The sequence below is a fragment of the Halteromyces radiatus genome (assembly GCF_025201355.1).
Source record: "Halteromyces radiatus strain CBS 162.75 chromosome Unknown BX664scaffold_5, whole genome shotgun sequence".
Taxonomy (NCBI): Eukaryota; Fungi; Mucoromycota; class Mucoromycetes; order Mucorales; family Cunninghamellaceae; genus Halteromyces; species Halteromyces radiatus.
In genome coordinates this window covers 1,665,451-1,685,570 of record NW_026251691.1, presented here as the reverse complement: position 1 = coordinate 1,685,570, position 20,120 = coordinate 1,665,451, and the positions used below count along the sequence as shown (strand labels likewise).

The 20,120-nt window shown below is 33.5% G+C and overlaps 10 protein-coding genes across 10 annotated transcripts; 4 read left to right on the top strand and 6 right to left on the bottom strand.

Moving 5' to 3' along the window:
* Positions 1–15: 15 nt before the first annotated feature.
* On the bottom strand, positions 16–2,743 carry BX664DRAFT_161708 (uncharacterized protein). The gene is made up of 5 exons (XM_051539942.1): positions 2,316–2,743; positions 2,214–2,232; positions 519–2,142; positions 305–447; positions 16–240 (listed from the first exon to the last, which is right to left on the bottom strand). The coding sequence occupies exons 1-5, from the start codon at positions 2,685–2,687 to the stop codon at positions 158–160; spliced, it is 2,241 nt and encodes a 746-aa protein (XP_051399282.1). The 5' UTR covers positions 2,688–2,743; the 3' UTR covers positions 16–157.
* Positions 2,744–2,825: 82 nt separating this feature from the next.
* BX664DRAFT_336343 (Alpha/Beta hydrolase protein) lies at positions 2,826–4,430 on the bottom strand. Its single transcript, XM_051546064.1, has 6 exons — positions 4,160–4,430; positions 4,067–4,074; positions 3,879–3,958; positions 3,291–3,822; positions 3,165–3,206; positions 2,826–3,093 (listed from the first exon to the last, which is right to left on the bottom strand). Exons 1-6 carry the CDS (start codon positions 4,291–4,293, stop codon positions 2,906–2,908), a joined length of 984 nt encoding a protein of 327 aa, XP_051399281.1. The 5' UTR covers positions 4,294–4,430; the 3' UTR covers positions 2,826–2,905.
* A 1,221-nt stretch (positions 4,431–5,651) lies between these two features.
* On the bottom strand, positions 5,652–6,641 carry BX664DRAFT_161612 (uncharacterized protein). The gene is made up of 2 exons (XM_051539941.1): positions 6,090–6,641; positions 5,652–6,024 (listed from the first exon to the last, which is right to left on the bottom strand). Exons 1-2 carry the CDS (start codon positions 6,549–6,551, stop codon positions 5,719–5,721), a joined length of 768 nt encoding a protein of 255 aa, XP_051399280.1. The 5' UTR covers positions 6,552–6,641; the 3' UTR covers positions 5,652–5,718.
* A 167-nt stretch (positions 6,642–6,808) lies between these two features.
* Positions 6,809–7,898, top strand: BX664DRAFT_252528 (zinc finger protein 622-like protein; the record flags this gene model as incomplete). Its single annotated transcript, XM_051540300.1, has 5 exons — positions 6,809–6,894; positions 6,969–7,048; positions 7,102–7,168; positions 7,244–7,619; positions 7,695–7,898. Coding segments are annotated over 5 exons (813 nt in total), but the record flags the coding sequence as incomplete, so codon positions are not given.
* Positions 7,899–8,446: 548 nt separating this feature from the next.
* BX664DRAFT_336327 (ribosomal protein L28e) lies at positions 8,447–9,377 on the bottom strand. The gene is made up of 4 exons (XM_051546063.1): positions 9,359–9,377; positions 9,047–9,193; positions 8,805–8,984; positions 8,447–8,669 (listed from the first exon to the last, which is right to left on the bottom strand). Exons 2-4 carry the CDS (start codon positions 9,185–9,187, stop codon positions 8,568–8,570), a joined length of 423 nt encoding a protein of 140 aa, XP_051399278.1. The 5' UTR covers positions 9,188–9,193; positions 9,359–9,377; the 3' UTR covers positions 8,447–8,567.
* A 585-nt stretch (positions 9,378–9,962) lies between these two features.
* On the bottom strand, positions 9,963–11,213 carry BX664DRAFT_336326 (uncharacterized protein). Its single transcript, XM_051546062.1, has 6 exons — positions 11,141–11,213; positions 10,777–11,076; positions 10,616–10,710; positions 10,480–10,534; positions 10,225–10,408; positions 9,963–10,123 (listed from the first exon to the last, which is right to left on the bottom strand). Exons 1-6 carry the CDS (start codon positions 11,191–11,193, stop codon positions 10,001–10,003), a joined length of 810 nt encoding a protein of 269 aa, XP_051399277.1. The 5' UTR covers positions 11,194–11,213; the 3' UTR covers positions 9,963–10,000.
* Positions 11,214–12,287: 1,074 nt separating this feature from the next.
* Positions 12,288–14,177, top strand: BX664DRAFT_366086 (organic solute transporter Ostalpha-domain-containing protein; the record flags this gene model as incomplete). The annotated part of the gene is made up of 4 exons (XM_051548508.1): positions 12,288–12,595; positions 12,661–12,761; positions 12,846–12,924; positions 13,025–14,177. 4 exons carry the CDS (start codon positions 12,288–12,290, stop codon positions 14,175–14,177), a joined length of 1,641 nt encoding a protein of 546 aa, XP_051399276.1.
* A 560-nt stretch (positions 14,178–14,737) lies between these two features.
* On the top strand, positions 14,738–16,596 carry BX664DRAFT_336321 (GDSL/SGNH-like acyl-esterase family found in Pmr5 and Cas1p-domain-containing protein). The gene is made up of 5 exons (XM_051546061.1): positions 14,738–15,104; positions 15,196–15,597; positions 15,705–15,747; positions 15,842–16,253; positions 16,326–16,596. The coding sequence occupies exons 1-5, from the start codon at positions 14,743–14,745 to the stop codon at positions 16,427–16,429; spliced, it is 1,323 nt and encodes a 440-aa protein (XP_051399275.1). The 5' UTR covers positions 14,738–14,742; the 3' UTR covers positions 16,430–16,596.
* A 172-nt stretch (positions 16,597–16,768) lies between these two features.
* BX664DRAFT_336318 (Alpha/Beta hydrolase protein) lies at positions 16,769–18,776 on the top strand. The gene is made up of 8 exons (XM_051546060.1): positions 16,769–17,264; positions 17,348–17,397; positions 17,475–17,560; positions 17,616–17,772; positions 17,830–18,079; positions 18,175–18,249; positions 18,310–18,449; positions 18,553–18,776. The coding sequence occupies exons 1-8, from the start codon at positions 16,837–16,839 to the stop codon at positions 18,696–18,698; spliced, it is 1,332 nt and encodes a 443-aa protein (XP_051399274.1). The 5' UTR covers positions 16,769–16,836; the 3' UTR covers positions 18,699–18,776.
* Positions 18,777–19,232: 456 nt separating this feature from the next.
* Positions 19,233–20,083, bottom strand: BX664DRAFT_336298 (uncharacterized protein). Its single transcript, XM_051546059.1, has 4 exons — positions 20,049–20,083; positions 19,859–19,984; positions 19,700–19,764; positions 19,233–19,601 (listed from the first exon to the last, which is right to left on the bottom strand). The coding sequence occupies exons 1-4, from the start codon at positions 20,055–20,057 to the stop codon at positions 19,547–19,549; spliced, it is 255 nt and encodes an 84-aa protein (XP_051399273.1). The 5' UTR covers positions 20,058–20,083; the 3' UTR covers positions 19,233–19,546.
* Between the last annotated feature and the right edge of the window lie 37 nt (positions 20,084–20,120).

Sequence of the window (20,120 nt, the reverse complement as noted above, 5' to 3'; positions counted from 1 at the left end):
CCAAACTAACCTTGTATCCCACCATCAATCACACCATGCCATCCATCAATAGTCCGCTACAAAAGTGTTAGGTTCTGGATTGGGAGCATTGCATTTGCCACAGTAAGTTCGTTTTGCAAAATCTATAGACAAAATAATAATAATAATAATTAAAATGTCATCCCTTTTTTTTTCCAACTGATGAATATACCAACTTACTATGAAATCCACAACCATTGTTTCGACATACCCAATCACCATCTACCACCAAAAAAAAAAAAAAAAGAAAGTTAAACAAATGGAATTTACATTGTTTTCTACTTACTCTTCATTGGAGGGGGTCCACGATAACCACCAGGTCCACCATACACAGGAGTAGGATTTGGTTGAGAAGGATTATATGGTTTTGCTGTATGACATTTTAAACATTGGAATCGAGAAGCAAAATTATGAGAATTACAATTAGGACTATTCAAAACAAAAAAAAAAAATATATATATATATATCAGTATTTCAATACAGGATCATGTTACACTTACCAATACCAATCACCAGCTCGGAAACCATGTCCACCAGTACCAGGAGCCATTGTATTTACAGGAGGACCACCATAACTAGATCCATATGTATTACCAGTATAAGGAGAATTCGTCGAATGATCATAGCCGTAACTACCATGTCCAACAGGAGCAGTAGATGAAGGAGGAACTCCAGGACCACCACCATATGATTGTTGTTGTTGAGGAGGAGGGGCAGGAGGAGCAGGATTAGGATTGGGAGTATGACAACGATAACAAGACATACGAGAAGCAAAGTTTTGGAAACCACATGCAGGATTAGGACAATACCAATCACCAGGACGGAAACTAGCAGGATGATGAGGACGAGGAATATGATGATGCTGATGATGATGATGAGGACTATAAGGAGGACCAGAGGGAGGAATCGATCCACCATGACGATATGTCATACACTTGAGACATTGGGTACGAGAAGAATAGTTGCGGAAGTTACATTTTGTATTTGGACATATCCAATCGCCAGGAGTGAAAGGAGCACCTGCAGGATGACCACCAGGAGGATGATGTCCACTACCAGGTGGATAAGAGAAAGAAGAAGAAGAAGAAGATGTTGCAGGACCAGAAGGAGTGGTGATCACATTGTTGTTATTTTCAGCATTGCATTTGAAACAATGCCGACGAGAAGCGAAATTATGGAATGAACAGTTGGGACAATTCCAATCACCAGGACGGACTTGACGAGTTTTGGATTGAAGAGGGAATGGAGAGAGCATAGAATAAGCAGCTTCAACTACACGTTCACTACTGGCAGAGACTTCAATCACACGATCACTGAGACATCGACCATTCAATAACAAGGCACGAACAGCATCATCATGTTGTGAAAAAATGATGAATCCAGAGAGACTTGGTTTGGTTTGTTCGGTTGCTTGCATCATCCACATTGTTGATGGCCGAAGACCATTGGAAGAAAACCATGCTTCTAATTCACCTTGAGTCACTTCGTATGGAAGGCCAGCCAGATGTACCACTTTAGACTGTTCTTTTTCAAATTGTTGTAAATCAGCTGCTGTATCAATAGGATGAACAAATACATCATTGTGACGGAACTTGGTGAGATAACGTATAATGCTGGCAGTTGTTGGTAAAATATCAATATCAGCATCTTGGATAGATTTGTTGTCATCCGTTTCTTTTTCCTTGTCGTTCTGTTTTGAAATCAAAGGTATTTGGAAGATATCACATAATTCTCTAATAGAAGTGGTACGTAATTGGACTTCAGCATGATGAACTTGCCAACGTTGAATTTCTTGCTTGAGATCAAACATACAGGGTTTTGCCAAGTAGTCAGGTAAATCCAGCTTTTTGTCTCTTGCTTCACGGGATAATTGAATTCGTAGTATCCAACCACCATGAGTCACAAAACAAAAATCAAGTTGATTGTTCACAATATCGTTTTGAATGGTTTGACCCAATATGTCGATGGCTTCTTTCAAAGTTCCTGCATTAGATATCATATCCGAGGTCACACCACTGACTTGAGTACAGAACTGAGTAAGGGGAGTTCGTTCAGGTTTGACATAAATAGTTTGTTGACTTAGGATTTCCATGTTGGAGGACTTTACAATGGCAAACGATATTTCTATATCAAATAATGAAATGAATTATTAATAAATAAATAAATAAAAAACAATTATTATTCGTTGAACTTACGAATGATTTCTGCATTTTCCTAAAATTCATCATTAAATACAAAAGAATTTTAAGATTAGTAATAGTCCAAAAAAAAACTAAATTTATTCTTATTAATTTTACCTTTGTCACTTGAACAGCAGCTGGATTGGTTGGATTTTCATCACAAGTGACTTCCACATGAAGCAACACTAGTCGATCAAAAGGAATAATAGTTTCTTCCAAAGCAGTTTCTTGATTAGAAGCATTTTCATCATTAACTTCTTCTTCTTGTTGTTGTTGCTGTTGTTGATGTAGTGTATCCGTATTGACTTGATCCTTGGTTGTTGTCAATGTATCATCAGGTGTATATTCAGTCGCAGTAGTTTCAATAGAATTATCAATAGAATTATCAATAGAATTATCAATAGAATTATCCACCAATGGCTTCTTGTTCACACTTTCTTCTTCACCATCTGATTCTACCGGTCGTTTTCGATTGGATAACATGTCCATTGTAAAACAAACAAACAAACAAACAATATATAAGGTAAACACAGAAAGAAATAAAGAAGAAAAAGGGAATAATAAAAAAAAAAAAAAAAAAAAAAAAAAACTTTTCATATTCATTATTATGAAGTCCGAATACCATCTGCCCAATCGAATCGTTCGTTTTATTTCAATACCAAAAAAAAAAAAAAAATAATAAAAAAAATAAACTATAACAACTATAACTACAACTTTGGAGATGATTCAATAGGATAAACTTTGGTTAACCAACTCTTCAAAATATCATTGCATTCAGTAGGTCTTTCCCAAAGAACCCAATGACCAGCACCTTCCACAGTAAGCTTGTCAAGATTTGGAATATATTCACTCATTTTTTCAGACATAGAAGGTGGCAATGCTCGATCGAGAGTGGCTATACAGAAAAACAAAAAAAAAAAAAGGGTGTCAGTATTCATTATTACTATTTCTTATTTGAATACTTACCAACAACCATTAATGCAGGCTGTGTAACATTATCGGGTAAATCTACCATAAAAAAAAAACGAATGAATTAAATTCATTCATCTTCATCTCTATCCTTTCTTTTTTTTTTTTTTTTTTTTTTTTTACCTTTGCATTGATTATAGTTGTTGAATGATTGCTTGTACCAGTTCAAACCACCACGGGCACCAGCTTGTTGATACGCCTTGACATAATAATCAAACACCTTTTGAGAAATAACATCACTTTTTGGAACAACAGATCGTCCAGCTTGTAAAGTACCAGTTTGAGGGTCAATCAAAGGATCCTTGGAAGCTTCGGCAATAGGACGGAAGATACGAGCAAAGAAGTTGGCAGTATTTTCATTGATATCCTTTTCAGCTTCAGGAGTTACCAAATACAGTTGATACTTGAAGTTAGGAAGCACTTCCACTACTTTTTCCAAAGGAATATGGACACGAGCAGGTGGTGAATAAGGTGTACAGAAACTACCCACAGCAAGAACACGGTCAGGATAGAATTGTGCAAATCGCCAGGCCACAGCACCTCCCCAGTCATGAGCCAATACTGTCACAGTAGGTAATGCCAAATGATCCATCAAAGCAAGTAAATCTTGAGAAATGACGCCCATGCCGTAATGTTCATGTGATTCAGGTGCTTCCTGTCAGATATACAGTTGAGTTAGCTTGCAATATGTTATCTATGCATCTTTCTTACTGTTTCACCAAAACCACGCAAGGAAGGTACAATCACACGATAACCAAGTTCAACAAGGAAAGGAATCTGTTCACGCCAGCCTGTCATGGGAATATATGAATAAGGTCAGTTTTGTTTCAATGCATTTCATTGATATATTTCTCTCTCTTTTTTTTTCCACATGCTCTAAGTGAGTATTGATATCTTACCGAGCCAACTAAAATATAGATAAAGAAAAAAAAAAAGAAAAGAACCATGAGATTAATGACAAAATACATTGTATCATTTCAAAAGTAACTTACAGATCAGGCCAACCATGGATAAGAAGTAAAGGTTTTTGACTTGAAGAGTTTTCATCCACATAATGCATACGAATACCATTCACGGTAGCATATTTATGATTAAAAGTAGAAGGATCGTTCTTATCAAGAGGCATAATTGTATATGAAAATAAAGACAAAAAGGGAAAAAAAAGAGGACCAATTCGCGTTATTCCTACCTATTTTTTTATAATGAAATAATAAAATATGCTGAGTCAATCTTATTAGCAAACTCCGCGTATCCCATTTTGGCATAAAAAAAATGACATGTTCAGTCATTCACTAACAACAGTAATCATCATAGGTTAAATAGTTGCATCAAAATGAATACATATATACATAGATGTCTACAGATAAGTTTACAATAGTATCTAATAGTTTACAGTAGTGTCTATCATTTACAGTGAAAAAAAAAATTCATTGTATTAGTAAACAAAGGCACTAAGGTTGGTATGAAGACGGCAAGAACGGAAGCCTCGGACCGACTGGAACAATTACCGAAGTGAATGGGAAAAAGCTAAAAAATTCACACCAGATCTCATCATATATGATAATATCTTTACACTTTATTCAATAATAAATGACAGAATTCAAAAATAAGATGTCGCAAAAATAGGAAATAAAAATATATATAGTAAGGATAGATGACAGAAGAAAAAAAGAGTTGACGCATAATCCAAATTGAATACAATAAGAAAAAGAACAAGAAGAAAAAGAAAAAGAGTGGCGGTAGTTCCATTGAATATAAGAGATTTTGAATAATAGAAAAAATATATATATATTTTGTCAACATATCCATTTTTTTTTGTATTTATTTTAATTTACCTGTAGGGAAGCATTAAATACGTCCTCAAAAGAGGCAATAACATATTTTCATATCCACTTTGAATTGGAAACACCAAAGGAAATTTCAAAAAGAAAAAAAAAAAGAAGAGAATAATTAATACACTGTATCATCATCATTGTTATTTAAGGAAACTTACTATTGATGCAAGCACAGAAAGAAAAAGTCCAATAAGTATATATAAAAAAAAAAACAAATAGATCTGAAGATCCGTTTTGGTTATTGTAAGGTTGCAGTTGAGAAAAAAAACTTGTATTGGTACCGATGTATATGAGGGTCTTGTAGTTTGTAAATTGGTTTAAAAATTGATATCAAAATAGATAAAGAAATAAAAAATAAAAAATAAAAAAAAAATAGAAAAAAAAGATAGACGCGAGTAAATGATTCTTTTTTTTTCCAAATATGGCCTGTTGAAAAGAATCAGATAACCATCAATCATCAATCAATGAGTTTTGAAATACTCTACCGACATCTGTGGAAGATATCTGAAAAAGTGGTAATGCGACATCCATTTCGGGAAAACCCGATATTTTACTTTATAACATTACGAAAAGCGTCTTCTTGTGACCTGACAAAAAACTTTGAAAACATTTTGTTCATATATATATGTGTTAAAAAAAAAAAAAAGAAATAACTTTTATTTCATCATTAATAAAATCTACTAACTATAATTAGATCGTATATGGCAAGTCTGATATCATCCCAAAATAGATCTGATGAACCTAGAGAGAGGATTATTCATCAAGGCTGCGCCAACTGGTGTGTGAGGATGATTATTTGATGGTGAAGACGATGGCGCAGATAAAGGTGGGAAAATCGATGAGCTGTCACTCTTGCCATCAGTCTGTCGGGTTTCTTGAATTTGACCATCCGGATATTTGATTCTTGTTAAAGTTTCTGTTACTCCATTCCGTTTTGTGGTGATCACTGTTTCTTCGGTACCATCGGATAGAATCGTTCGTCGCTGTGAAGTACTTGACGATGTAAAATTCCATCTATTTTTCTATCAAAATCAATATAATGAGCTTTTCTATTACCTTCATAGTTGAAATATCATTTTTATATTACCTGATGATCATCCTGTTCCATATGGTATAGTGACGGCTGTTGATCAATACCACCAAGAAGAAGAGACCATATATTATTACTTTCGAAAGGAGACTCTTGTTTGACGATGGACATGACGTTTTGTTGACTTGGTGAGGATGGTTGTGCTGTTGATGGTGTCAAAGATTCTTTCGTGTCGTTGGTATCATTGTTAGTATTCTCGCCGTGTTGTCGTTGTCGTCGTTTCTGAGCAATTCTTCTAAAGTCACTTCCATCCATGTCTTCAATAAAAGGTACTTGACGCCGTGGTTGTGAAGAGGAATCTACTTCCACAAGAAAAGGTTCTTGGATAGATTTGAAGAACATATTGGTGGCTCCATTAAACATATTGTTTAATAATCCTTCTAGTAGTTCTAATTCTGATTGAGGTCCATTGTTATAGATATCACTGTTGTTATTATTGTTGTTAGGTGGAAAAACCATGATTATATTATTAACTTTTTAAAAAAAGTATATTATAGAAAGAAAAAGAATGTGAGCGAAAAATAAAAAAAAAAAAAGTAGAGACCGGGACCGTGATCAAAAGGATTCAAACACCGTTGATGTTGCCAATTGTTTGCCGCAGCATGAAAGAAAGTATTTATTGGACCTTTTTTTTTCACTCCATCCTTTTTTCCATAGTTTTTTTTTATATCACTATGCTTGCTGTCCAATCTCAACCAGTTGTATCTGACCCAACTCCATCCGGAACTTCCAAGTTCACTTGTCTAACTTGTCAAGTAGCGTTTGCGACATCTGAATTGCAACGTAGTCACTATCATACTGAGTAAGTCTTTTGGTTTATCTAATATATGTTATCAATTTTTAACAAATTCCTTTTCTTTTCTTTTTCTTCATTAGCTGGCACAAGTATAACTTGAAAAGAAAAGTGGCCGAACTTGTACCTGTGTCTGCTGAACAATTCATTGAAAAAGTAACAGGTATGCCTAAAACAACTATATAGACAATTGTATGACTAATAAAACTGAAATAGCATTACAAGCACAAGACCAGGAAGAAAGAGAACAAAGTTTTCTTGCATATAACTGTGCCATTTGCAGGTAAACATAAGAAGGGAAAAAAAAAAGAACTGAATGGGTTATTCACCTTTTATTTGTTTGATGATTGATGAATAGAAAACGATATGGCAGTGAAGCAGCTTTCAAAAGTCATTTGCGATCAAGAAAACATAATGAATCCAAACATGATCAAGGCATTTCTATGGCAGATGAATTTATGACTGTTCCTACGAATACTGCGACCGTGATGACTATGGGTGATACTCAAAGGGATTCATGCTTACATTGTCTCTTTTGTGATGAACGTCAAGACCAATTTTCTGATAATATTCATCATATGTCAGTAAGTCATGGATTCTTTTTACCTGATATTGAATATCTTGTTGATGCACAAGGCCTGGTGAAGTATTTGTCGACCAAGATACAATCGGATTATATGTGTCTCTATTGCAACAAAACCTTGAAATCCGCTCAGGCAGCTATGTCTCATATGGTAATAAAACATCAACTTGGACAAAATTTGAAATCGTCATCTCATAGACAATTTTTTTTTTCGGTTGTTATATAGGTGAACAAGGGACATTGTAAAATGGCTTATGATGATACTGAAGATGTGGATGCTTTACTACGATACTATGATTTTGGATCACCATTAAATGAAAACGATGATGATGTTTCAACAACAACTATAGCATCAGAAGAAGGCGAATTAATATTACATGATGGTACTCGACTAGGTAATCGAAGATTATTGAAATATTATAAACAGAAACATCAAACTACATCTACTGGTGAAAAACAACAACATCATAACAGCAATAATAATATGATCGATGATGGTGATGATAATAGCAACAACAATGCGACGATGACTACAATACAAGAAGGAGAATCATTATACAAGAATCGATGGGAACGCCGACATCAACAACGAGCGATATCGTACGGGGATGCACAGCAGTTGAAAATCAAGAAAATGGATAGTATCACTGAAGCCAATTGGAAGAAAATGTATTACCATCACGTTGGAATTAAGAATAATACCACTACCAGGTTACGACTTCGATTACAAGTTCCAATTATATAGATGTTTTCTTCTATTATTTTCGATATGCTATACCTCCATATTATATCCCTTGTTTTTACATCCAAAATAAAACCTGCAGATTGTCTTTTTTTTTTATATAATTGATTATCTATTATTTTTTAGTCAATCCATGATATAACCACTATTCTAGGTCATAGTTTTCATAAGGATAATCATGTCGACACTTTATCAATAAAGTCATAGACACACACACACATATATATATACGTATATTTCATATTGAATTCTTCGTTTGTGTTTATTTTAAAAAAAATGTACATACTAAACTACGAAATCAATATCACCGTAAACTAACCTACTAGACCCAAAGAAAAAAGTCAAGAGTCAAGTCATTTAAAGAGCCTTTTGAGCACGGATACCCTTGGCAGGACGAACGTTCTTGGCCTTGACAGGTTGTTGAGAAGAGATGACAGCGGAAGCACGGGCAAGAGCAGCCTACAAGTGATAAATAAATAAAATGGAAGGTAATTAGTTGATTTAATATGAATTATAAATATATCTAGATCATGATCATCTATCAAAGAAAACATTTCCGATTTCCTCTCTAACTACTAAGAAAAAGATACTTACAGGAAGAAGATCAGCTCTGTACTTGTTGCGAGCAATCAAGTTGGCAACAGACTTGGCAGTTTGGCGACGACCCTTGGCAATGACAGTAGAGTTGACAGACTTGGCAGGGGAGTTGGAAGCCTTCTTGGTCTTCTTGGTAGTAACCTTGATACCACGAGCAGCAGGTTGGATAGCAACAGTCTAAAGAGTATGGTTTTAATATTTCACGTCTTATATTCTTTTTATTTTTTTTTTTCCATTACCTTGTCGTTAGCAATACCAGAGTACTTGAAGGAGTGGATGTTGGTCAAGTTGGAAGGTTCAGAAGAAAGTTGAAGACCGTCACGCTTCACGAGGAAGGAGTTGTTGTTCTTGATAAGTTCCCAGACCAAAGCACTGCTCATTTTGAACTAGAAAATAATAATAATAATAAACAAAAAAAAAGTCAGTACTCTGATTATTTTGCTTTGCTGATGGAAGAGTCATTGGATATTGTATGAGAAAAACAACTATTATGATGAAGTACGGATTTCGTTTTTCATTGTTGTTGTATCAAACTTTTTAATGCTATTTACCGGTAAAATTTATAGAATAAAGGAGAAAGGAAGAAACTCTTTTTTGTTTGAAGCCTCTTGCTAGCGTCTATACTCTGAGAAAAAAAAATTTACCCAACAGTCCTACTCCCAAAATCTTGAAAGGTGGCTTGGCAAAATGACACCTTCCCCTCCAAGCGGAAATAGACTATCCTAAAAGGGAAAATCCTGCAAAAAAAAAAATTCATCTAATGATTCAGTTATGATGATCATTGGCTATGATCCATCATATATCATCTAACGTTCGCCGCCATGATTGCTATGATAGTAATGATTGTTGATGACTGCTGCATTTCTTCGTCGTTATTCAGAATGGATGGAAAACATGGCTCATCAGTAAGGATTAATCTCAGAAGAATGATTCATAAAAGCAAAAATAAAAGTAAAGGACAAAAAAAAAAAAAAAAAAAAAAAAAAAGGGTGGTGCAAAAACCCAATGACAAAAAAAAAAAAAAAAAGAAAAAACTGATAATGATAATTGATGATGATTCATATGATGATTCCATGATAACACCAAGTCCTTTACCAAGTTGTTGTGAATAAATAAGGATATATAGATAAATATTTTCAATTCTATTTCGAGTAAAAAAAAAAAAAAAAGATCAACTAGACAAGAGGGTATTTCTATGCATCACCGAAGAGAGGAACGTATCTATAGGAGGCACCGAATCCACCATCAATCTTGATATCCTGACCATTAATGAATGAAGATTCAAGACTTGCCAAAAAGGCCACAGTAGTCGCGATCTATTAACACGAGAATGATATGATGAAGAAAGGCATATAAGTAAATAAAAGAATGATACATATACATATATATATATATGCGTGTGTGAATAGAAACCTACTTCAGTGGGTACACCAAATCTTCCCAAAGGATTTTGTCTAGTAGCGGCATCAGGATCAATTTTATCCAAAGCCTTGATGGCAGGTACAGTTAAATCTGTGGCAATAAATCCAGGACAAACGGCATTGACTCTGATATTCTTCTCTTTGAGTTCCCAGGCAGCAAGTTTCACAAGACTTAAAATGCTATATATTTTGTAGAAAACAAAAAATGAAGTGAGATTATTTGGGTACTAGTAACTTAAAAGATAGCTTACGCAGCTTTAGAGGCAGCATAGGAAATAGGACCTGCACCTGATCGGTATGCAGCAACTAGAAAAAAAAAAGAAAAAAGAAAAAAAATGAGAACAAAGGTGTAAAAAGTAAAAGAATTGTTATATGAGGGTTACTTACTAGAAGAAGTGGCAATAATGGAACCACCACTTACTTTTTTGGTTTCTGATGTTTTTTCCATAGCGGTAGAAGCATATTGAATAGCAGTAAAGACACTAATAAAAAAAAAAAAAAAGAGGACCATGATAAATATATCTTATATCTATATCTATATATCTTACCTCCAAGTATTGACTTCCATAGTTTTCAAAAAATCAGTCTTTGTTTCTTCATGAAGACGAGCTAGTGAAACAATGGCAGCATTGGCAAAGAATACGTCAAGTCGCCCATAAGTACTGATAGCTTCATCCACGACAGCCTTGACTTGTTCAGAAGAAGAAGCATCCACTATCCTTGCAATACCATCCACATTATATTGTTCACGTAATGTTTGAGCTAACACATGCAATTGGTCATCACGAATATCTGTTACATAGATAGCCTTGGGTTGTTTCTTCGCAATTTCTATAGCAGTAGCCCATCTAAAAAAAAAAAAGGGTTATTATGTTGAAGTGATAAAAGAATACTTTATATATTTTTTTTTACCCAATGCCTGAAGGGGAGTTTGTACCAGTAATAATAATAACATTGTTTTCCATATTATTGTGTTGAGAATAAGAGAATAATGAGAATAAAAAAAAGAAAGGAAACACGAGTGAGAAAATACCCTTTTTATATAAAATCAAAAGGAAAAAGATCGCAGTTACACGATCCTGCTTCTCGATTACCTTTTGTGCAACAATCAAAAAAAAGGGACAAAAAGAGTTTATTTGATTATCTACATAAAAATGTCGTTATGTTCAGTATAGTCATCACGGTTATTTGTACGGCAATTATTGCAGGCTGAAATCTGTAGTTATTTTAAAGTATCCTTTAGAGAAGTCTGTGTATAAATATGTGTGTGTCAAGATAGACTAACAAAACAATACGTATTAAAAAAAAAAAAAAAAAAAAAAAAAACTTTGACACATTAAAAAACTAATTTGCTCGTTAAAATATAAAAGAATTCGTTCAGAGCGCCCAAAAATCATGCAATTGATTGAAGAAAACTGATTCATCACGAGCAAGTCGCTCATTCAAATTTTTCAAAGTCATGAACCTGGTTTTTTTTTTTTTCCTTTTCTTTCTTTTCTTTCTTTCTTTTGTACTTTTTTCCTTTTTTTTTTTTGTCAAGGCAATTATACTTTGACCTCTACAAAACATGATATACGCTTATGATAGCGGATATGGTGATGGTGGTGCAGGTTCAGAGTTTAATCCTCTTGCTATTCATTTAGCTCTCTTTTTTACTATCACTGGTACTTGCATCTCTTTACTGTCAGTCTGGTTACATTGGAAAAACTATCGAAAACCTGTAAGTTACTTGTTATTTAATATATAAACACATCAACTAACTTCCTCTTTTTTTTTTATATTAAGAACCAACAACGTCAAGTCATACGAATTTTATGGATGTAAATTTGTTATTTTCCCCCCTGGGAACAAAACGATGGATGACTAACATATTTTTACCTTCTCTCTCTTTTTTTTTTTTAGGGTTCCTATCTATGGCATCAGTACATTTATATCCTTGATATCTTTGAATACAGCCTTTTATGTAGATACGTTTCGTGATATTTATGAAGCTTTTGTGATTTATGCCTTCTTCAATCTATTATTAAACAAATTGGGTGGAGAACGAGCTTTGATTATTATGCTACATAGTCGACCTCCTTCTGAAAATTTCTTTCCTGGTACTCTTTGGTCTCGTGATATCTATGTGGGGGATCCTTACACCTTTTTATTTGTTAAAAGAGGTATTCTTCAATTTGTCTATGTCAAACCATTCTTGGCTGTACTTACTATGATACTCAAAGCAACGGGGAATTATCAAGATGGCGAAATCTCTTGGTCAAGTTCTTATCTCTATTTGACTTTTTTTTATAATCTCAGTGTTTGTCTTAGTTTATGGTGTTTGATGGTCTTCTTTTATGCAACAAAACAAGATCTGATAGGTTTTAGGTAACATACATAAAGGACATATTGAATGATTGATTTAAATACAATTGCTTTTATTATTTCAATAGACCTTTACCCAAATTCTTATGTGTCAAAGCCATCATCTTCTTTTCCTTTTGGCAAAGTGTCATTATTGCTCTCTTGGTCGCTTTTGGTGCTATCCGTGATGGTAAGTCCAAAAAAAAAAAAATTGGTGTTACTTGGCATTCATCCTTGGCACTGACCTGTTTTTTTTTTTTTTTTCTTCCTTTAGATGGACCTGAGCATATTTCTGTGGCGATTCAAGATTTCCTTATTTGTATGGAAATGGTACCATTTGCTATTGCTCATTCGTAAGTGACAAGTTTATGCATAATGAATAAGGAGACACTAAAAGGGAGAAAAGATGAAAAAGATGAATAAACATGTTTTTATTTTTTATTTTTTTATTAGATTTGCATTCTCCTATGAAGATTATTATGATCCCAATGTACATTCAGCCCGAATGCCAATATTTACAGCAATCAAAGATTCATTTGGTGTTAAGGATGTAGTAATGGATACTTTGGATACACTTCGAGGATCAAAATTCAATTACAAGTCATTTGAACCATCAGAAGGTGTTCCTCATATTGGTAGTAGTCGGACTTCTCGTATCATGGCAGGTCTACGGTATTCGTCAAGTACATCAAAGAAACATTGGTTGGAACCTGCTCCTGCATCTAAATTCCTTAGTACTGGACGTGGCATCAATGATGAAGTAGTCATAGAAGAAGAATCTGAACAATTGGCGTTTGAAGATCCTGATCCTCATGATTCAGTAGAAGAACTTTATGCAGCTAGTCGGTCTATGCAATTTGGTGATTATAATTATCCCGTCATCGATTTCCGAGCACCTTTATGGCGACAACATCGACGAAAACATCGAACAACAGGATATGGTGGTACAGCATCATCATCATCTAAACATTCATTATCTTCAGCTGGTCGTGGTGGTGCAAGAACAGGTTGGTTACATGGATCAGTCAATTCAAAGATCAAGTATATGCCAATCGAACAACGTGAAGGATGTGTGGATGTCATTGTGGAACAAGGAAAAGGGAATTATGTAGTAGTGATGGATTCATCTTCATCATCGGCATCTGAAGATTCTGATTCAACACCATCCCTTCAACAAGACCGATCAAAAAGATACCATGACCAAAAAACAGCAATAATCAACACTCGATACCAACAACCTCAAGTACGTGCTTCACATTCTACTCCAGTATCTTATCATATTCGACCCTCCACTTCAACTTCGTCGACTTCAGTTCCACCCCCTATACCCACAGCAACTTCTTCTGTTTCTCAAACATCATCATTAACGGTATCATCACAACCTCCAACACAACAATATCCTTATGAGCAAACACAACAGCCAACTCCATCACAGCATCAACAACAACAACAGCAACATCACGAACCGGAGCAGAGAGAATACCACGATTGGACAAGAATCAGTACATCATGGCATGATCAACAAACAAATTTATCAACATTAGATTATGGACAAGGTAATCATGATCATGATGATATGTTTATGACCAGCAATGTGTGGAAATAGTATTAGATGGTGTGATTATTATATATCTTTTTGTGTATTTGTTGTATTGTCAATAAAACGTTTTTTATTATCATTATATATAACTTTTTGTCTGCCTTTTTGAAGGTGTGACAATTCGAATATTGGGAATATCGAGTGTATTGATTTCATAACTTTTTTGTACGATTATAGTTACACAAATCAATAGAAACAACAAGATGTTGTTTTCTGTTGATTCTATTTATGAGGATTGACACCCCCTTTTGGTACCTTTCTCCTTTTTGATAGATAGATCAATTAACATAAAAATCAATTCTGCATTGTCAATTTATCCATCATAGATCAAATGAAAAAAAAAGGTATCTTGATCAAATATTCAGTTTGTTATCCTTAATACTCCGCGTAGTCAATTATGAATGATAGCACGTTTTTAAATCATCCCCTTGGAAATTGGGTGACCTTCTTTTTAGGGGGAGTCTGCAGTGGTGTTACCTTGATCCAATATAACTTTTCTTTCTTTTTTTTTTTTTTTTTATTCCTTCTTTCTTTTTTTTTTTTAATTCATCCTTGATTTTTCTTTATGTCAATGCAATCATCTTATCGATTAACATTTGTTTATATGACAACCATTATTAGTCTCTTACTATTATGGTTTTATGTCATGCCTCCTCATGATGATGATCCATATATATTACCCACTAGTATTATTTTATCCAATCAATCATCAAATAACAAAAATCATCATCCTTTCATTTCATCCTCTCAATCTACGGATCGTCTCTGTACACCTCATACTTATAATCAAGGCAAATGGGTTCGTAAACGGATTCATGTCAAGAACAACTCTACTCATTCTTTTCAATTAAATGTGAATTATAATTGTCCATCTCACTTTGCTCATAAATGTTTTGCACGTAATGATATTGAATTACAAAGAAACAAACAGATGTAAGTTTTTCTTTTTTTTTTTTTTTGAATTCTCCTTATGTTTTTTTTCTTTTTGTTGTTAATTTTTCTTTTTTTCTGTAAACTTTAATAGTGCTGAATGGCAATGGCAACCGGATGATTGTGATCTTCTTCCCATGGATGCTTATCCACTTGCCAAACATTTATCTACACATCCTTTATTATTTGTAGGTGATTCAATCACTCAATTACAATATGAAAGCATGTCATGTCTTTTAGGTACCTTTATGACCACTCCTAAAACACCGACAAATATGACAGGAGGTGATAAAAAGATCAAAGTCAGTGAATTAATTTATTCATTACCTAAATCAACCGATGAAGATGACAATGATAATAATAATAGTAATACTATTATTTCTCCTTCCTTGGCTTATCTTCGTTCTGATTTTTTGGTACGTGTTGATGATTTCAAACTTATTCAACCTTTTGAAAAAGAAGGTGATTTATTAGGTGTTGGACATAATTTTCCTTGGTAAGAAATAATAATCGAAAATCCCTCCCCCCCCCTTAATGGATGATACTTTTAAACTCAATGGATCAACCTTTTTTTTTTTTTTTTTTTACTTTTTTTTTCTTCAGGGTTCATGCTTTATCTCGCTTCGACTACATTGTTATTAATACTGTAAGTTAAAAAAAAAAAAAAAAAAGAAAGAAAAGCTATGCTTAAATTGATAGACAAATTCTATTTTATTCACCATCTTTGGGAAACGAAACAGGGCGCACACTGGCATACCAATGTTCGTTGGGGACCTAATACTACCGAAGAAGAATTACTTCAAGGATTTCGAGATGCTATGACTATTGTATTTGACTATTTGAAAAAGGTTGTTCAACCTCATCAACGTGTATGGATTCGAAGCACACCATTTGGACATAAAAATTGTTCTCGCTATACCAAACCTGCCTCATTGACTTCTCCTTTACACCCTCCCACTGGACAACAAGGTGAATATGAATGGCATTTGTTCCCCGTCTTTGATGCTGTATGGCGAGAATGGATCAATGATTGGAATCAAAAACATACATTTGATACTCGTTTTGCTTACTTGGATATTTCGGATATGACAAATCTTCGTGGAGATGCTCACTCAAAACCTGATCGTGATTGTTTACATACTTGTTTACCAGGTAAAAAAAAAAAAAAAATGGATAGGAAAGATCTATGACGATTAATCTCTTCATTTTTTTTTTTTTTGTTAGGTCCTGTGGATGATTGGAATCGTTTATTGTATCATGAAATTGGAAGACATAGTCTGGAACAAGCTAAACTGGAAACAACTAAACTTCAACAACATTCATCATAAAATATAGATTGAATATACTTTTTTTTTTAATCGTAATAATGATCATATACCCTCTCTCTCTTTTTGTATTATTATTTTTAGATTGTTTTATTTTTGAAATAAAGAATGATTATTTACACATTGCAGTTTTATCTTTAGGATTCTAATACTCCTTCCATAACGATAACAACTTACGAAGCATACCAAAAATGGAATATGAATGCGTCTTCATGATCCTTTTTGTTATGACTCAAAAAAGGCAATCGGGATCTCAACATACCCAATAGAAAGGAAAAAAAATGCTGGGGATAATATTTATCCGCTTTTTTTTTTTTCCTTTTTCTTTTTTGTCTATATATTTTTTATTTCTTATCTTCTTGTCTTTCTTTCCTTTTTTTCTTCATCTCTTTTACTTTCAACTTCTTTACATGTCTCATAGTACAACGGCTGACATTGATCCGTCTTCTCATCTGTCACTCTTTCCCACATTGCCTGCCGTTATTCCTCCAACCACTCGACTTAATTTTTTAAAGAACTGGTGGCAACGATCTGCTACTTCGGCTGGTCATGCTGAAGCAAGATTATTACAACGTATGGTACCACGTCTTCCATCTTTACCGGCTTATCAACCACTGAAAGGTCGTTCTGTTCAAGTGCCTGTTGGTGATGCTGGTTATGTAAACACATTCATTTTGACTCCACTCTTGAACAGTACTTCCATTACAAGTCCTTTGGTTTGGGATTACAATACTACTTGGGACCATACTGATAAGAACAATGTAGCTGCTCATGGCAAGAATACTCAAAATCTCGTGATATGTCATGGATATGGTGCTGGCCTCGGTTTCTTCTACAAGTAAATTTAATTAAATTTTCAAAAAAAAAAAAACGAGTAATCCTTTATTTAGAGATATTTATATATATATTTTTCTTGTTTAGAAACTTTTTTGCATTAGGACAAGTCCCAGGATGGAATCTTTATGCTATTGGTAAATTAAAAAAAAGGATGATGATATATGAATGTTGATTTAAACTATCTTTTTTCTATTTATGCTAAACTCTATAGATTGGCTTGGCATGGGACGAAGTTCAAGACCAAAATGGACAATCACTAAGAAATCAAAACAGACATGGGATGATATCGTGGAAGAGGTAAAGGAAGAATAGAAAAAAAAAAAAGTGGATACTTACTTTTTTGATTTTATAGGTGGAAACACATTTTGTACAATCATTAGAAGAATGGCGAAAATCTGTTGGTCTTGAAAAGATGACTTTGATGGGTCATTCTTTAGGTGGATACTTTGCTACTTGTTATTCTTTGAAATATCCTGAACGTGTTGAAAAACTAATATTAGTATCACCAGGTAAATAATATTATTTTTTATTTTTGAATAACATATATAACTTTACTTTTAAAATAGCTGGTGTATCTGAACCTCCAAAAGACCTGATATCTCAAGAACCTCCGGATAAAACCCCTCAAGAACTTTTAGAAAATGAAGCCGAAGAATTAGGTGCAAGTATGCAAGCTGAAGCTGCTGAATCTGCTGGTCAACAACCTCCAACAACAACTCGACCTACACGCCGTATTCCTTCTTGGGCTCGATATCTATGGGATCATAATATCACTCCAATGAGTATTGTTAGAATGATAGGTCCTTTCGGTGCAAGGTAAAAAAAAAAAATTCAATCATTGTTGATGTTCAACCTTTTGCTTATAATCTCAATATTATTGTTGTTATTATTTTCTTCTTCTACTCAAATAGTTTGGTCAATACTTACACTTCAAGACGCTTTGCCCATTTGACAACAGAGGAGCAACATGATTTGTATGACTATATGTAAGTTAAAAAAAAAAAGATGGATAATAAGTTGCTTATGTGTCATTCCCTCTCCCTTAGATATCAAATTACATCAAGTACTGGATCAGGCGAGTATGCTCTTGCAGCTATATTGTCTCCTGGTGCCTATGCACGAAAACCACTGTTCCACCGTTTAGCTAAACTCAAAGTGCCTGCAGTATTTATATATGGAACTCAAGGTAAAACATGATGATTATTTAAGAAAAAGGAAGGGAAATCGGGTTGGAGGATAATGATTAGGTTGTGAATAACATATTTGTTTTTTGTATTTACATAAAATAGACTGGATGGACTACCAGGCGGCTGAAGAAGCAAGCAAGAAGATGCAAGTTAGTACCAAAGTTATCAGAACACCAGGCGGTCACCATATGTATATCGATGATCCAGAAGCATTTAATAGGGTGATGGTGGAAGAAATGAAAAGCTAAACCGATGATGATCCATAGAGCCTTTTAGATATTAGATTGAATCCCTCGCCTTAATTATATATATATATATATATATATATATATTTTATTAGACTATTTTTTATATATAAATAAAATCAAAAATTTATTATTAGATCAGGTGAATGTTAATCGTAGTTAGCGTTTACATCATATATTCCTCTTCAATAAATTATAATCATCTTTTTTCAGTATCATCATTGGCATTATCGTCATTTCAAATATTCTCAGGTTTAATCTTTCATCATCCATTGAGTCCTTTTCCCTTTCTTATCTACCACTTCTTCTATTTTCTTAACTGAAGCAGCAAATCTTTATTTATTTTGGTAATAATGATGATGAATTAAATTATTATTATTATTATTATTATTATTATTATTATTATTTAAAAAAAAAGCAAACTAGAAAATTACTTTCTAATGATAGATAATTGGTGGATATCTTATGAAATAGCTAGATTGAATTACAAGCATCATGGCTCTTCTTAGTTTCTCGTTCTACAATATATGTATCAGCATTAGACATCTGACTACCTCCTAGCACAAAACGTATTTTGAACACTAACTTTTTATTTTATGATAATTGATGATAATTGATGATCAGGAACACGAGATGACGGGGTATGAGTAATGGATGACGGGTTATGATATGATGATTCCAAAGTGTCAAAAATTTCCACTATGTTTTTCTCCAACCTTTCGCAATCCAGTATCGTTATAGATAATTGTAGTAATAAAATGACACAAGTAAGAGTAATAATCAAAATAATATGATGATTTTGATTTTTATTTGAATATGTATACATCGATAGTAAAATATATATATATAAATTAATTCATTTCCGTATCTTCTTCGGCACCACGAATATAAAGTACGTTATTGCATCTATAATACATAAAGCATGTATATAAATAAATATATATATATATTAGGTAAGAGATATAAAATATTCTAATGATAACATGATCTCTTTCTTAACCTACCTAATCAAAACTTCACCAAGAACACCAACACTGACACCTTCTTGGAATTCTTCTGTATTTTGGAGCTATTGTGTAGAAAGTAAATGTTGGAAATTAGGAAAAATATAGGAATCCTTCAATCAAAAGAAAACATGTATATGATTCATTTTTTAAATTTACCTGCAAGTTCATATAAGCATCTACAGAAGTGAGGTAACCTTTGTATTCACCACCCCATTTCAACTTGACAACGACAGCTTTGCCAGTAAGATCATTCAAGAAAGGCTTGGGATTCACAGGGACGAACTATGTAAAATGATGTAAATTCAGTTTAAATATAAATATATATGCTTTTTCTTTTTTGTCTTACAGCTGACATTATATATGGTATGAATAAGAGATTAGAGAAAGAATAAAAAGTTGGAATAGATTTTTTTTTCTC